General features: G+C 46.7%; 1 protein-coding gene across 7 annotated transcripts in view; it reads left to right on the forward strand.

The window, feature by feature from the left end:
• DGKI (diacylglycerol kinase iota) overlaps nt 1-8,219 on the forward strand; it is a 251,571-nt gene extending 243,352 nt beyond the window's left edge. For all 7 annotated transcript variants that reach the window (XM_083572279.1, XM_083572283.1, XM_083572280.1 and 4 more), the window contains 4 exons: nt 514-634; nt 4,188-4,224; nt 6,894-6,993; nt 7,569-8,219. In XM_083572279.1, the coding sequence (XP_083428405.1) occupies nt 514-634; nt 4,188-4,224; nt 6,894-6,993; nt 7,569-7,685 (375 nt within the window). In that variant the 3' untranslated portion in view covers nt 7,686-8,219. The remainder of the gene's footprint in view (nt 1-513; nt 635-4,187; nt 4,225-6,893; nt 6,994-7,568) is intronic.
• Nucleotides 8,220-15,747: the final 7,528 nt, after the last annotated feature.

Below are 15,747 nucleotides of genomic sequence, written 5' to 3' on the forward strand. Positions count from 1 at the left end.
GTTGAAGCCCCGACAATCAGCTGATGGGCAGGGCTTCAAAGTTCATTGCAAAGGCTTTTGCAGGTGCTACCCATCAGGTGATTAGTGGTGCCTGCAATCCCCTTTTCAGCCCAGCTGGAACTTTACCTTCTCCATACCAGACATCATATATGATCCCTGGTGCAGGACAGGTGAGTGAGTGATGGCTTGTCCTGGTGGACCAAATGGAGAGACATGGTGTGACCAAATAGGCCAATGGGCCGGAGGTTCCTCACCTCAATTACAAACAAATTTAACACAAAGTTAATAGGCCATTGTCCAACCTATTTTACATTACAGTGTAAGGCGTTCATGAAATGCTATTAAAGATGCTTGCTTATTTTTCCATTGCTCAGAGCTGAATCTGGAAGCCCAGCAAACATTTGCCTAACAGCTATTTCTGTTTTAGCAATGCAATTTGTTTAAGGCCACATCTGCAAAAGGAAACCACAACTTCACATTACTTAGACTTTTCTCTATGCATTTATCTTCCAGTTCATAGACTGCTGCAAAAAAGGAGCTAATCTGTTAATCCAGGGACCTGACCACTGTTCCTTGCTTCACCACGCAGCCAAGACTGGGCATGGCGAGATTGTGAAGTACATCCTAGACCACGGTGAGTGAGGGGGTGGGTGCCAAGCTCTTCACATTCAAGCGGCATTATTGGCTCTGATCAGTTACCTGGTTGGAAGGCACGAGTGTAAAAAATCACTCTGTCTAGCCCTTCCACTGGCAAACTGCACAGACAATAGCTTTTCAGACGCTTGGTAGTGGTATTGTAGAACCATTATTGCCAGTGATGCAAACATGTGTTGGTTTGTGTCTCATAACAAACCTTATTTGTTCAATAACAACATGATGAACTAACACAGCACTGAGAAAGAGTTTCACCGATGTTGCCTGCAGGCCTGGGACACTGGAAGGAGAGCAATAAGCACAATCTTACTCTCCCTTCATGCAACTGATGCATGAATAGGGATAAAGTCTCTGGCCAACTGGTTTCGTATGATCCCTTTGGAAAGGCTGAAGCATATTGGCACTTCTTCAGTAGACAGCCATACATTTGGATGTGGTGCTTTGATGACCTTAGCAGCAGATGTATTTCAACCATTTGAAGGTAGTGGCCTCAGTACACATCTCTGAAGAATGTGGGATGAGTGACCAGAGCTTCAATGGAAAAAAATAATAGAGGATGGGGAGGTTGCATTTATCTTCTATCAGTGAGGTGCTCAATGGCATCTGCTTGGACTTCCTTTCCAATGAATTTTTTTTAAGGAAAACTCTGGGCTCCCTTGCAGCAGTGCAGGGCTCTTTGCAGCCTGGGAGATGCTTTTTGACAACAACATACAAAGTAGCATGTTGATAAACACAGACCTGGGATCCTTCCCTTGCTTAGTTTCTCTTGCAAGTTGCTAGATGACCGGGGAACCATATGAATCTCCTCAGTTTGGTTTGGGTATTGAGGCTCCTCCAGATCAAACACACAGCCCTTATTATTAGTGCAGCCACATAAGCAGAATCAATTGTATGGTTCTCTGCCACCTGCCAGCTCCCACCCACGGGATTGCATATTCACACATGACATAGATGGATGGGATATCGCCATGGAGAAATGCATCTCCCGTAGCTTGGAGTGCATGTGAAGAGGGTCTGAGTAACTGCATTATTCTTGGTTGGAAGACAGAGGCTTAATGTTGTCTGTGTTAAGAAAGAGGGTTGATTGGGAAGGAGGGGATTGCATTTATGGGTGCCATGTTGTTTGGAAATCTGGCTGAAATGGGAACCTCTTTTGTCTCCTTGTGAGGGGGCAGATGCCTGATTTTCCACATCTTCGCCCCACCTTCTTGGCCCACATACACACAGCACCATAGGGATTTTGACGTGCTTTGCTTCCTGTGAAACCACCAGTGTGTGTGTTTGTGTGTGTGGTGCAGCTAAAGGCAGGATAAAGGGGAAAGAATTATGAATTTGAGACGGGCTGACAATTGGAGCTGTTAAGGACAGACAGTGGTCCCCACAGGGCACCCTCCTGTTGCTTTCCCCTTCTGAGCTCTTTTCAGGCGAGATTCCCCTCGCCATTCTTCCTTTAATTCCCTGATCCTTTTCTTCACTTCTCCACCTCCCTGCACATTTCTCTCTTTCTCTTTCCCCGTTTTGTTTTTATTTCCCCATCCCTCCCTGCTGTTTTCCTTGATAGAAATCTCACTCATGCATTTCCCTTCCGGATTTCCATTGGGTTAGTTGGCACTCCCTTTCTCCTTGCCTTCCCGCCCCGCCCCCCCCCTTTCCTTTGCTCCTTGTCCCTGGGTAAAAGCAGCCAGCTCCCTGCTGTGGCAGGATGACAGTGCCACTAGCTTTCCCCAGTGCCAGCCTTTCCCACATCTGTGCAGTTTTTGTCCTGAGCCAGAGGAGGATTTGGAATGGTCGTCTGGCAGCAAAGGGGAGATTGATATATATAAGAAAGCGAGGTCCAGAAAAGGGGAGGAATCAGAGGGGGGCATGAGATGGTTGCTGGAGAGGCAGGCATTTGAGAAAAAAGGCTGAAATCCCATGCACATTTAGGTTGTATGCACACTATACATTTTAAGCACCCCCTCACCCCAAAGAATCCTGGGAACTGTGGTTAGCTAAGCATGCTGGGAGTTATAGCTCTGTCAGAGATAAACTACTGTCAGGGCTGTGTGTGTGTGTGCTTCAAACCTCCTTTAAATATATCACATTTATGCATCTGTACTTGGGACATAGCTGTCAACTTTTCCCTTTTCTTGTGAGGAATCCTATTCGGAATAAGGGAATTTCCCTTAAAAGAAGGGAAACGTTGACAGCTATGACTTGGGAGTGAGCTCCATTTAACTCAGTGGACTTTACTACTGAATAATTTCCACTGGATGAACTAATTAACTCTCCTTTCCATTTGATTTCCTCCCCCTGCCCCACCATATTGTATCTTTATCTTTCGTTGGCAAACCCCTAGGGGGGTTATTGTTTTCTTTCTCTATTTTAACTTTCTGCTTGGTGCTTAACAATTTTAGACCCTTTATAAATGACAGCGACAAAACAAGAAACAATCATACCAAATAATAAACAAGTAAAGGGCACTGGGCTAAAAATCAAGGCTGACGCCCCGTCCCTAAGCTCCATCCTCTCAAAATTTCTACATTTGTCTTCTTCACCTTAAAGACATACTAAATTTCTCCCAGATTCAAAATTAGAATTTTATCAATGGAGGTTAGTAACTGAAGGTGAATGGAACACTGCCCCACTGACCTCAGTCTGCCCTTGGCCACTCCCCACCTGCCTGCCTTCATACCTACAACCACTTTAAAGGATGACGTTAATCATCATCAGCCTTCTCCTTAATCTTAGGGTTGCTCTTGTAGAACTTGGCAGGAAGAGGAAGGGTGCAAACTAGCATTAGTTGGCCCTACCTGCCACTGGCTCTGGCTTGATCTTCTGTTTATCTGCCTCCCACCCTACCAGCCTCAATAGGCACCAAACACCAATGACTTTTAACACTCTGCATTGTATTTCCTTGTACTTGGAGTGGCCGCCGAGACCACATAACACCGGTCTTGAAAGACCTACATTGGCTCCCAGTACGTTTCTGGGCACAATTCAAAGTCTTGGTGCTGACCTTTAAAGCCCTAAATGGCCTCGGCCCAGTATACCTGAAGGAGTGTCTCCACCCCTATCATTCAGCCCGGACGCTGAGGTCCAGCTCCGAGGGCCTTCTGGCTGTTCCCTCCCTGCGAGAAGTAAGGTTACAGGGAACCAGGCAGAGGGCCTTCTCGGTAATGGCGCCTGCCTTGTGGAACACCCTCCCAGCAGATGTCAAGGAAATAAACAACTATCTGACTTTTAGAAGACATCTGAAAGCAGCCCTGTTTAGGGAAGTTTTTAATGTTTGATCTTTTATCATGCTTTTAATATTGTGTTGGGAGCCACCCAGAATGGCCAGCCAGATGGGTGGGGTATAATAAATTATTATTATTATTATTATTATTATTATTATTATTATTATTATTATTATTATTTTCCACTTATTGTATTGATATGTACCACCTAAAGGGGAAGGAAGTGAAAATCCTCAGCATGCCTCTGAATCTGAATCCATTTTGTGTTGATGAACTTGAGGATTGCCATGTGATTTACCTTGTTTCCTTTGACAGGTCCTTCTGAGTTAGTGGATATGACAGACAGTGAAACGTAAGTCCTGAACCCTTGGCTCTTCTATTTCATTGGTTTCATTCCAACTCACTTTTAGGTGTGTGCATTGTGTGTGCATCTCCTTTATTTTTTAAACCAAGCACCTCTTAAAATAATCCAAAAAGCAGTGACTTCCTGCTGTATCTTTCCAGCTGCATAATAATGTCTTTCCTAAACTGCAAAGCGTATGTAGATAAAGGGGCAAGTTTCACATTGATCGATGCAGATCTTTTTCGCTAGCTTCCTCTAACTTCCCTCTTGTACTGCGAATTCCGGTGGTTAATGCATAGAAAACACAGAGAGTAGACACTGAAAAGATAGATGTACTATTCCCCTCTCTTTTGTACTGAAATGGAGATTCTAATCTAGGGCAGACAAGCCAGTGTGGTGTAATGGTTAGAATGTTGGACTAGTAACTGGTAAACCAGGGTCCAAACCTCCACTCAGCCATGAAGCGCACTGGGTAAGCTTGGGCCAACCACTGTCTCTCAGTCTAACCTACCTCACAGGGTTGTTATGGGGAAACAAATGTGGAGGGGAGAGCAATGTACACCACCTTGTGCTCCTCGGAGGGGAAAGGCAGTACAGTAGTACAGTGGTTTACGAACTTAATCCATTCCAGAAGTCCATTCTTAATCCGAAACCGTTCTTAAACTAAGTCTCGCTTTCCCTAATGAGGCTTCCCACCGTTCAGATTCCGTTCTTAGACCAAGGTAAAGTTTGCAAACCGGGACACTACTTCTGGTTTTGCGGAGTTCATAAACCGAATAGTTTGTCAACAGGGCTGTTCTTAAACCAAGGTACGACTGTATATAAAATGTAATAAATAAATGAAATCAGTGTGGTGCCCTTCAGATGTTACAGACACTATTTCCTCCATCCCTGATCATTGGCCATCTTGGCTGGGCTTGATGGGAGTTGGAGTTCACAACCTCTGGAGGGCATCCTATTGGCTACCCCTGTTAATCCATAACAGTCATTGGTCCTCATATGTAGATGAAAGCCAAATGATGCAACAGCCTTGCTGAAGTAAAGAAAGTATGTCTATGGTCACAGCCTAGATGGAAGGTTGCCCAGGAACCCTGTGTATGCTGTCTTGGGTTCTGTGGAAGAAATTGGATGGGGGGGGGGGTGAAAACAGAAAAGGAGACAGAAGCCAGGGAGTAGAAGTTACTCCAGATTAATTAATGCAGCTATGAATTTGTGTATGTGACATTAGTCATGTCTTAATTCTTCCCCCCTGCCCCCCCCCAGTGTTTTCTGCTAACATTATCCTAGTCATTTTAGTAGAAATGTTCTGGAAATAATATCTGGTTTCTCCTCACTGCACCCATTGTCTGAAGAAAATAAAATGGAATAATATAGTTTTTTGTGTGTTCGTTTTATAGAGCTAGCATTGAAGTTAAGTGAAAATTTGTCTCAGAATACGCTTTGATGAAACACAAATTTGATAAATGGAAAAAGCATTGTTGGTGTTGGGTTTTTAGCTCGGGTGTTAAGCTGTGACTATCAAAATCTCTGCATTTGCATCTTCTTATCTGAAAGTTGATGCATTATATTCTGAACCTGTTTGTATCTGAGACGAAATCCATTCACCTGCCTATTGCAGAATCCAGTTTATGAAACATCAAAAAGCCCATTCCCAACAAGTTAATCGCACCCTTGTAAAACTCATCAGAAATTCTGGGAGCCAAGAATCCTGTTCTTAAGTGCCATCAGTCATCCCTCCTATTAAACACAAAGTGCTTAGCTCAAATGTGGTACTAAATTAATTAATGCCCTCTGGTGTCTTTTTGATGGCTGCTGTAACAGCCTAGGAAGAAAAGAAAAGGAAGAGTAGGAGAAAAAACACTCCCAAGAACTCTAGAGCTCCAATGCTTCCAAGCAATGCAAAGATAGCTAATAGACTTTGGTTCTGCTTAGCTTATGCCAGCATCTCTCTGCCTTTGAAAAGGAAAGGCACAATTTATTCCCTTCTGTACCTGCAAAGGTTCCAATATGGGGACTCAAATAACCTGTCCATTAGACAGCCTATGAGAATTACAATTTTGCATTTGCAGGCGCTGCTAAAGCCTTTGATTCAAGTCCAAGCAGAGACATGGCCTTGAAGTTGCCTTTTGATATTAATTTAAATTGGAGCACCGAGGTTTCGACATAATGCATATCTTTTTTCCAGGATGGTGTGAAAGGAGTGCTCAAGTTGGAGTGTGCCACTCAGTCCCCAGAGGCAAAGAACTGTGTGAAATAAATGATTCCAGATTTAAAGTGTTTTTCAAAAAAATTTTTAAAGAGCATAACCCCCAGGCAGAAGCCAAACAGACTGGCCAGAGGATGTGGGGGGAGAGGGGTAACTCAGAGGCAGGAAAGGGGGAAGCTCACTACTGTTAGGGAATTCATTGACAGGGCAGGATGGGGGAGTATTCTTGTAGCTGGTTCAAACTGGAGCTTTAGTCTGGACTGCAACTTAGCATTCAGTACATTGCTTTAAGCATGTGAATAATAATAATAAAAATAAATCCATGAACACAATTGACAGCACCGAGGAGCCAGGGATCAAGACTTTAAAAAGTGTCTGTGTCAGCAGTACTTATAAGGGTGCCCTGGTAAAAGTGATTAATTGCAAAAAAAGGTGTTTCTTATTGATACTTTTCTCTGTTGTACACACACAGGGGTGAGACGGCACTGCACAAGGCAGCCTGCCAGCGCCATCGTGGCATCTGCCAGTTATTGGTGGAGGCAGGAGCGTCATTGAGGAAAACGGATTCCAAGGTAACCAAACCAAACAAACCCATTTCAACAATGCTGTGGACAAGTGAAACCAACATGCATCCAACTCAGCCAGAGAAACGGCAAAAGCGTATTTGGGAAGTGCCAAGTGAACATTTTATTTATTTATTTATTTATCTATTCATTCATTCATTTACAAACTGTTTCAGGAAAGGCCCTCACAGACATTCATTATAATTAATTTACTTCCAAGTAAGTATGATCGAGACTACGGTCTCTTAGCAAATCAGTTTCTTTACAGGGACTACCGTTGCTTTAAACCAAGCGCACACCTTTGTGACCAATCAAACCAAAGACAGCTGGTGGGTTGCTCTGTGTGATGATTCATCTACCTACCTGCCTGCCCACCATTACAAAAAACAACAACAATGGGGCTGTCAATAGGGCTACACAGGATACTATTCTAATTTCAGTTATTCATATCAGAGGGTAACGCATTTGTTGTAGCCAAACAAACCAAGCATCTGTTTGGTTTGATGCTGCTCAGTGTTGTGTTGTTCCCCAGGCTATTTCTAAGCCCCTCTTCTCTTTGTCTGTCTGTCTCTCTCTCATTGTAGGGTAGGACACCTCGAGACAGGGCGCAGAAGGCTGGGGACCCAGATCTAGCCTCGTATTTGGAGAGTCATCAGAACCACCAAGTGGTTCCCCACGAGGACCTAGAGACTGCAGTGTGATATTTGTGGTGTGTGTGAGAGAGAAAACCCTAGGAGATCATGAGGCTGTGCCTGAGGCGTTCTCGGGTGTCATGTGAGGAAGGAGCTAATGGAATCCATGCATCTCTCGCTCTCATGCAAAATATCTGAGAAGATGCCACCAATTTCTAAGGGCTACGGAGACTTGCCACGGAACTCTCATGTTCCCAGACGTTAGCCTGTGGGGTAGTAGAAGGAGACTCAAAGGTCTGTGGAATCCATGGGCCAAGAAAACCTACTCTTACTGCTCTCAGCAAGTAGCATGAACATCTCCTGTGTTCCTCTGTAGAAATTACTTGGAAAAAGAAGAAGAAAGGAAGGAAGAGTGCAGGGGAAGAAACAAAGTAACACTGATATCCATAGTCCCACCAAACATTTTCCTACTATGACTCCTTGCCATGAACCTTTTGAATTTCCTTATGTTGACCCAACATTTTTCCTTCTTCACGCTTGCTTTCCATATTCCTTCCCCTTCAGTTTCCACAGTTGCACCTCAGTAAAGTGGTGTTTGCTTATTGGTGTGCTAAATCTTCATGGCTGCTCGGGAGGAAGGCAACGCTTTGAGGTGAGCCCTGGGTTTCCTTGGCAAGGCTGCACCTCTAAATAATAAGTTCCCACCTCATTGTCCTTCAGAGATTGCATTGCCAGATCGTTGCCATATTGAATACGCACCAGAGCTGTTTCAGAACCCATCACAAAATGTATTATGAATTTGAGAGTGCACAAAGGCTACAATGTAATGGTGGACCTGACAGAACTAGGTCAGGTTGTAGACTTGTCTCAAAGAGTATTCTACTCTTACTCAAATTCCTTTGGCATTCTGCAAAATTTCCCAGATGTTTGGACTCAGGAGGAAACTCCACAAATTTGCTTCAGAGTTTGTTTTTGACAAAATCTGATCACAACCTATGGATGTGCTGAATTTCCTTGCGAAACTGTGCTCATCATAGTCACTTTGGGAGCCATTCCAGTAAGACTTCTCAGCTCCCTCTTTGCTGACCACAACAAGCTGGCCATGCTTTGTCCTGATTCTTGTCTGGAATTAGCCACATTTGGGTACTTAAGAAAACATTTTTTAGGCTGCAAGAGATCAGAGAAAAATAAATAGCCATGCAGAGTATTTGATTAATGAACTTCAGCTTTTGCTTTTAATGACTACTTGAAACTAAACTGAAAACATTTGCTGTCAAAACTTGGCTTGGTGGCAACAAGAAAGGGAGGAAAGTCACATAAATCTCCCTCTCTCTTGTTCTCTCTTTCTCACTCACACACACACACTCACACAAAATATACATATATTGACAGTGCAGTGTTAAGTGTGTTTGCTCAAGTCTCTCCTAATTCAGTAGGGAAGTGTGTTCAGGACTGCAGCCTAAAATTCCCTTAAGGTGGAGAATATCAACTGCTGTATGCATTCAGACATACAGAAGTTAAAAACAACAACGTGCCCAATAATTATGGGACAAGTGGTATGCAGTTGCTTTGCCTCTGCTGCTTTCTCTAAGGTAAGAACTTTGTGATGAGGCCTGAAATGATGCCCTCATGCTATATTTCCTGTCTCTAGGATATTACCATAATAATAAACCCAACAGCTGCCTTGCCCCGTTTTTACATGAAGCATATGGTATTAATTGCCACAGAAGCAGAACATTTCAGCCTGATTCCCCCCCCTCCCCAGCCAATTCTGATCAGAAAAAAAAGCAAAGCCCAACCCTAGGATAAATTCGGGATGATTTTGCTGCTGGGAATAATAGTTGTATCTCTTGCAGTGTGACTGCCCATAAATCCTCTCACAATTGCACTGAACAAAATTATGTTGTGAACCACCTTGAGATCTGCGGATCGAGGGGAGACACAGAAATAATAATAATAACAACAAAAATACCCACCAGAGTATTTTACTCCAGCATTGGACCCGCTCCCATTTCAGGGTCATTCCCCAAGGCTTGGGTTGACATAATCCCAGTGCAGATGAACCTATTGTCCACAAAACCTTCGGGCAGACACCAGCTGAGCTGCGCTCCCTGGATCTTTCTGATCTTTTCTCTTATGGGGGTCTTACAAAGAACTGCCCCCATGTATTTATATGGCCATTCTAGCTTCTGTCCCAAATGGAAGAATGAAGACCGGGCAGAACACCATAGTATTCTAAATGTGGTTTGCTTGCCATAGCACCAATTGTATTGGCGCGATGCTGTATATACTCAGTATTTGACAGTAAACTCTCTGATGCAGTTACAACAAATGAAGCAAGACAGCAAGGGGTTAATTTGCTTAATTTAGCAAGTGTAAGATGGTAGCAAGAGGCTCCATTGGTACGAGGTACTCCCCATGAGCCATTAAAGCTATGTGCTTCTGTAGGATCAAGGTGGAGTTAACGAAAAATATCTTAGGGCTGCTGTAGCTCATAGGGAGTTGGCTTTCAATTCCATTGTGGTTTTGATTTCCCATAGCCAGACTCCAGCTTGATCTCAGCCTCTCTCAGTTCAGCCTGTGCATCCAATTCAGGACATGACTATCATTTGCCCCCCACCCTTCCACTACAGATAGAAAAGGATGTTAGTGTCAGAATGGTAGCATTGTTCTTCCTTTGCAAAGGCCACCTTCCTCCTCCGGGAGACCCACACCCACCCACTGGGAGCTCAGTCAGGGGCAGTCACTGTGTAGCGGAAACAACATCCAGCATGGGAGCTGGATCAGAAATTGGCATTTAATCGTGCCTTTTAATATTCAAGGTGTCTGGAGGCACTTTGCAAAAGCAACATGTCAGCAACTGGCAGCCAGCATATCAACTGTGAGCTAGATAGAACTGCTATTATGTTCCTGAAATAGCTTAAAAGCAGCCAAGGGTGTTTGCATCTCTCTTTTCCCTCCAAGGAGGAGAGAGGTTAGGGCTGAGATTCTATTGTGTTTATTTCAGCAGAGCCACGGCCTGTAAGGAACCCCACTATCCAGCAGTATTGTAGTCAGGTCTTGTTCCACAGAAGCATGATGGAACACAGCATTAGGCAAACACAGTTTATGGTTAAGAAGCAACATGCCTGTACAACCACACTGGGAGCTAGAGGACTGTGGCGACTGCCTTTGTGGTAAGAGAATTTTACCAACCCCTTCCCAATGAATGGAAATGTAGTGGGGAGCATGGATCTTATGAAAATGAGCTGTGTGGCATCTTCAGGACTATTTATTGTTTAGGATATTTGTTGATCCCTCTTCCTCCAAAGTTAACTCGGAGTGATGTAAATCAAACATATCAACATCATAACACAAGCAACAGTAAAAAGATGGACAACTCATTAAAACACTGATTCAGATATTTCTGCTGAATATCAATCTACTGAACAATGAGATCAGAGCAACATGTATGGTCTGATTTATCCCTATTAAGGCTCTCAACAACCCATGCACAGGACCTAAAGTCTTCCAGTTAGTTTTGGGGCAGTGGAGGATCTTAAGGTCTCATTTTTCCGTGGCTCTGTGTGGTGTCTCCCGCACTCCATTCAAAATAATAGTTGCAGCATCTCCTGTGGCGCCCCTGAGACTCCTCACCCAGTATGACCCAACTGGTCATGCTCCCCTAAATCCATCTCTTTTTGGGGCTAAGCAGGGATTGGAAACCAATCTGCCTGGTTTGAGTTAAGGAGTGTGCTCTGTTCACTTCATCACACTGGCTTTCTCACTTGGCTGTCCGTTTTCTCCTCCAGTCTGTACTTCACTGCCCTGGTGTGTCCATGCAAGTTTTTGATAGCGCTTGGATTTACTGGCTGAGCACATCTGATCTCTACTCTGAATCCAGCAGAGCATGTGACACAAGCCATATGGTGAAATGTTGGGCAGAAAGCTTTAAAAAGCTCATTTTTATTCCAGTGCAGCCACCTGAACATCTGGCATAGTGCTAAAGCACTGAACCGGCAGTGTGTGATACTGCTTCAAGTCATGGATGCATGCCCACTAGTCATGCCCATGTCTGTGTTGCAAAAGGAGCAAGATATATGCATGCAGCCCAAGGAAAACATGACACACTGAGTCAGTCGGAGATTTTCCTCACACCTGCATCTTCTTAAAGGTGTACTCTCCTTCCACAGGATTTTATTTTAAACTCCCAAGTTTAATATACAGTGGAATAAACTCCTTTGAGAAGCACTGCAGAGGAAGATAAGGCCAGTCTCAGATGTCAGCAGGAACAGAAAGGTCCATCTTCTGGTCCAGAGAACAGTCAGCAGCCAGTTGCATAGATGAATCTCTCTCCTCTGATAATGGTGGTTGTAATGGCTTTAGGGGTTGCTTGTGCGTAAGTTACCGCCGCTCTGGGCTAGGTTGCCTGGTTAAACCGTTTTTCGCTGGACAGCCATCCACTCCGTGGCTGTTCAGTCGCTGGCAGAATCCGTCAGTGGGCGTTTCTTGAACCTCTTCCAGCACAGAAGTTCTTTGACGCCAAGTCGCCGCCTACTTTCCCTGCGCTGAAGTCTTCTGCGCAGGGTGGGTGTGGGCAGCGGAGGACCTGTGCTCTCCTCGCTGGACTCCTTCGAAGAGTCCTGGAGCCTCCTCTCTGCTTCCCCCATCGCCCCCCCCTCTATCCCTGGTGTTGCACTGATTTTCTTCCCCAGCCGGAAACCTGCCTCTCTCCCTGCTTGGCCCCTCTCCAGCATCGCTGTGGAGCCTCGCCTGCTCCGCTAGTTCCGATGGCAGTTCCCTGACATCCATCTCCCCCCCAGAACCCCCTCCACCCCGGCCCGACCTTTGGATCCAACTTCGTCCCTGTCCTCGGCCGACGATGCAGGGAATCCCCGGAAGGAGCTGTCGCCATCCTCAGAGGATTCAAAACCCGCTTCCCACCCGCTCTGATCTCTCCCCGCGGGGTGGGCCTCCCAGTCTGAATCTTCCCTCTCCGACGCTTCTCCTCCCTCCTCTTCGGAGGCAGGAAAACCCTCAAAGTCCTCCTCGTCGTTGGTTGTGCCAAATTGCTCCTCCCAGAATCTCGCTGGTGGTTTTGGTTTGTGTGGGAACCGACTGTGGAACTCTTCCACTAGATACCCGTCATTGATTGCCTCCGCGGGAACCCACGTGTCTTCTGACCGGGGTTCTCCCTCCCAAGCTACCAAGTACTCTACCTTGCGCCCTCGCCACCTGGAATCGAGTATTTCCGTGGCTTGGTTGTGGTGTTCCCTCTCCTCTACCTGCGGGTGTGTGGTGACTTCTCCCTCCCGTCCCGGGAATTCCCGCCCCTCCCTGTACGGAGAGAGTAGGGACCTATGGAACACCGGGTGTAACTTCATGCTGTCAGGCAGCTTGAGCCTGAATGCCACGGGGTTCATCTGCTGTGTTACCTCAAAAGGTCCCAGCCGCCTCGGCTGCAACTTCTTGCATCCTCCCTTAAAGGGTAACCCTCGGGTTGACAACCACACCCGGTCTCCCACCTGTATGGTCTCCCCTTCCCGGCGGTGCTTGTCTGCCTGCCTCTTGTAAACTTCCTTGGCCCTCTCCAAATTCATCTGGAGTTGCTGGTGCAAGGCCTCCATTTCTTCCACAAACTGCTCTGCTGCAGGTACGCTCCACCCTTCCTCCCCCCTCCCCGGGAAGGCCCTGGGGTGACACCCATAATTGGCCATGAACGGGCTCATTCCCGTGGATACGTGTTCAGCGTTATTGTATGCAAATTCAGCCAGCGCTAGTTTCTCTACCCAATCGTTCTGTCTTTCGCTGACGTAGCAGCGTAGGTATTGCTGGAGTATACTGTTCGCTCGTTCCGCTTGCCGTTGGTTTCCGGGTGTCTCGCCGTCGAGAAGCCCACCTCGACCTGCAGCAAGCTCATGAGCTTCCTCCAGAACCTTGAAGTAAATTGTTTCCCGCGATCTGAGATGACCCTCAAGGGATCCCCATGCAACCTGAAGATGTGATCCACAAACAATCTGGCCGTTTCCTCTGCCGTCACCGCATGTGAGCAAGCTATGAAATGGCACATTTTTGTCAGTAGATCGACTACTACCATGACTGCTGTCTTCCCCCTTGATTTGGGCAAATCTGTCATAAAATCTATGGACACCACCTCCCAGGGTCTTCCCGGCGTGGGTAAGGGTTCCAGTAACCCTGCAGGGGCCGCCCTCTCCCCCTTTGCCCTCTGGCAGCGGTTGCACCCCCGTACGTACTCCCGTACATCTTCCCTTACCCTTGGCCACCAGAACTGCCTGGTGACAAGCAGTCTTGTGCTGACCAAAGTGCCCCGCTGTTGGGTTGTCTTGGAGTTGTTTGAGTACCCTTCCCCTCAAGGTCTCCCCCGGTACGTACATCGCTCCCTTATAGTACAGTACCCCTTCCTTTTCCTCAAACTCTCCATGGTTTTCCCTTCCTTCCCGTAGTTCCCTCATTTTAGTTTGGGCGAACTCGTCGTCCCTGGTGAGACCGGCTAGTTCTCGTTTCCCAACCAACACTCCCCCACACACCCATCTGTCCTCGGGGAACATGTGTCGGGCTTCCGGCGATCCCTCTCCTTCCATGTACTCTGGCTTCCAGGAGAGAGCATCGGCTCTAACATTCTCCTCTCCCGGCACATACCGGATCTCGAAGGAAAACTTGGAGAACTCTTGTGCCCATTGAATCTGTCTCTGGTTGAGTACTCGCGCAGTCCTCCAGTACTCCAAGTTCTTGTGATCCGTGCAAACCTGGATCTTGTGCCGCGCCCCTATTAACAGATGTCTCCATCGGCGAAACGCTGCATAGATAGCTAGCAGTTCGCGGTCATACACCGTGTAGTTCTGCTCCGACTTGCTCAGCTTCCTCGAGAAAAAGGCGCACGGCCTCCAGTCTTGCTGGTTTCCTGGCTGCAAAAGTACGGCTCCTATGGCCCGGTCTGACGCGTCGGTCTCCAGCCTCATGGGCTTCTCCAGATCCACGTGCAGGAGCTGCTCTTCCGACGCGAACGCTTTCTTCAGGCTTTCAAAGGATTGCTGGGCCCCTTCCGTTCAGACGAACTTCTTTTTGCTACTGAGACAATCTGTGATGGGTGCTGTTAAATGGGCGAAGTTCTTGATGAACTTCCTGTAGAAGTTGCTGAACCCTAGGAACCTCTGCACATCCTTCCGGGTTTTGGGGGCCTTCCATTCCAGTACTGCCTGCACCTTGCTGGGGTCCATAGCTAGGCCCTTGTCTGACAACTTGTACCCCAGAAACTCGACCTCCCTTGCGTGAAATTGGCATTTTTCCAGCTTGACCCACAACTGGTGCTTCTGCAGTCTCTTTAGCACTTCCCTGACGTCTCTGACATGTTGCTTCTCATTGTCAGAATAGATTAAGACGTCGTCCAAGAAGGCTACGCAGTTTTTGTACAGCAGGGACCCCAACACGTGGTGCATGAAAGCTTGAAAGCAGGCGGAGCCGGACTGTAATCCGAAGGGCATAACTAAGTACTCAAAGGCTCCCAGGGGGGTGAACATGGTGGTTTTCCATTCGTCCCCCTCCCTCATCCTGTTCAAATTGTATGCTCCCTTGAGGTCCAGCTTGGTAAAAAATTTCCCCTGCCTCACCCGTGTTAAAATGTCGTCAATCCTGGGCATTGTGAAGGTCATGGGTTCTGATACAAGGTTCAAGGCCCTAAAATCTACGACTAATCTGGGCTGATTAGTATCCTTTTTGTCCACAAAGAACACCGGACTGCCCCCCACCGCCTTTGATTCTCTTATGAAACCTCTTTTCAGGTTCTTGTCAATAAACTCCCGCAACTCCTGCATCTCCCTGTCCGACATGGCATACAGTTTACCCACCGGCAGCTGAGCCCCTGGGAGTAGGTTGATTTGGCAGTCAAAGGGCCTATGGGGGGGTAGTCTATCCGCCTCCTTCTTGCTGAAGACCTCCTGCAGGTCAGCATATTGGGGTGGCACCTTCCCCTTTGGCTCCACAGCCACTCCAGCCACCCTGGCCACTGTCATCCTTGGGTTCCCCCCCCATGCAGTGTTCCAAGCAGTAAGCTGACCCAAAGGTGACTGACCGCTGATGCCATGCCACTACTGGATCATGCAGTGCCAGCCAGCTCATTCCCAGTATTATTGGG

This window comes from Podarcis filfolensis (genome assembly GCF_964270895.1).
Source record: "Podarcis filfolensis genome assembly, chromosome: 10".
Classification (NCBI taxonomy): domain Eukaryota; kingdom Metazoa; phylum Chordata; class Lepidosauria; order Squamata; family Lacertidae; genus Podarcis; species Podarcis filfolensis.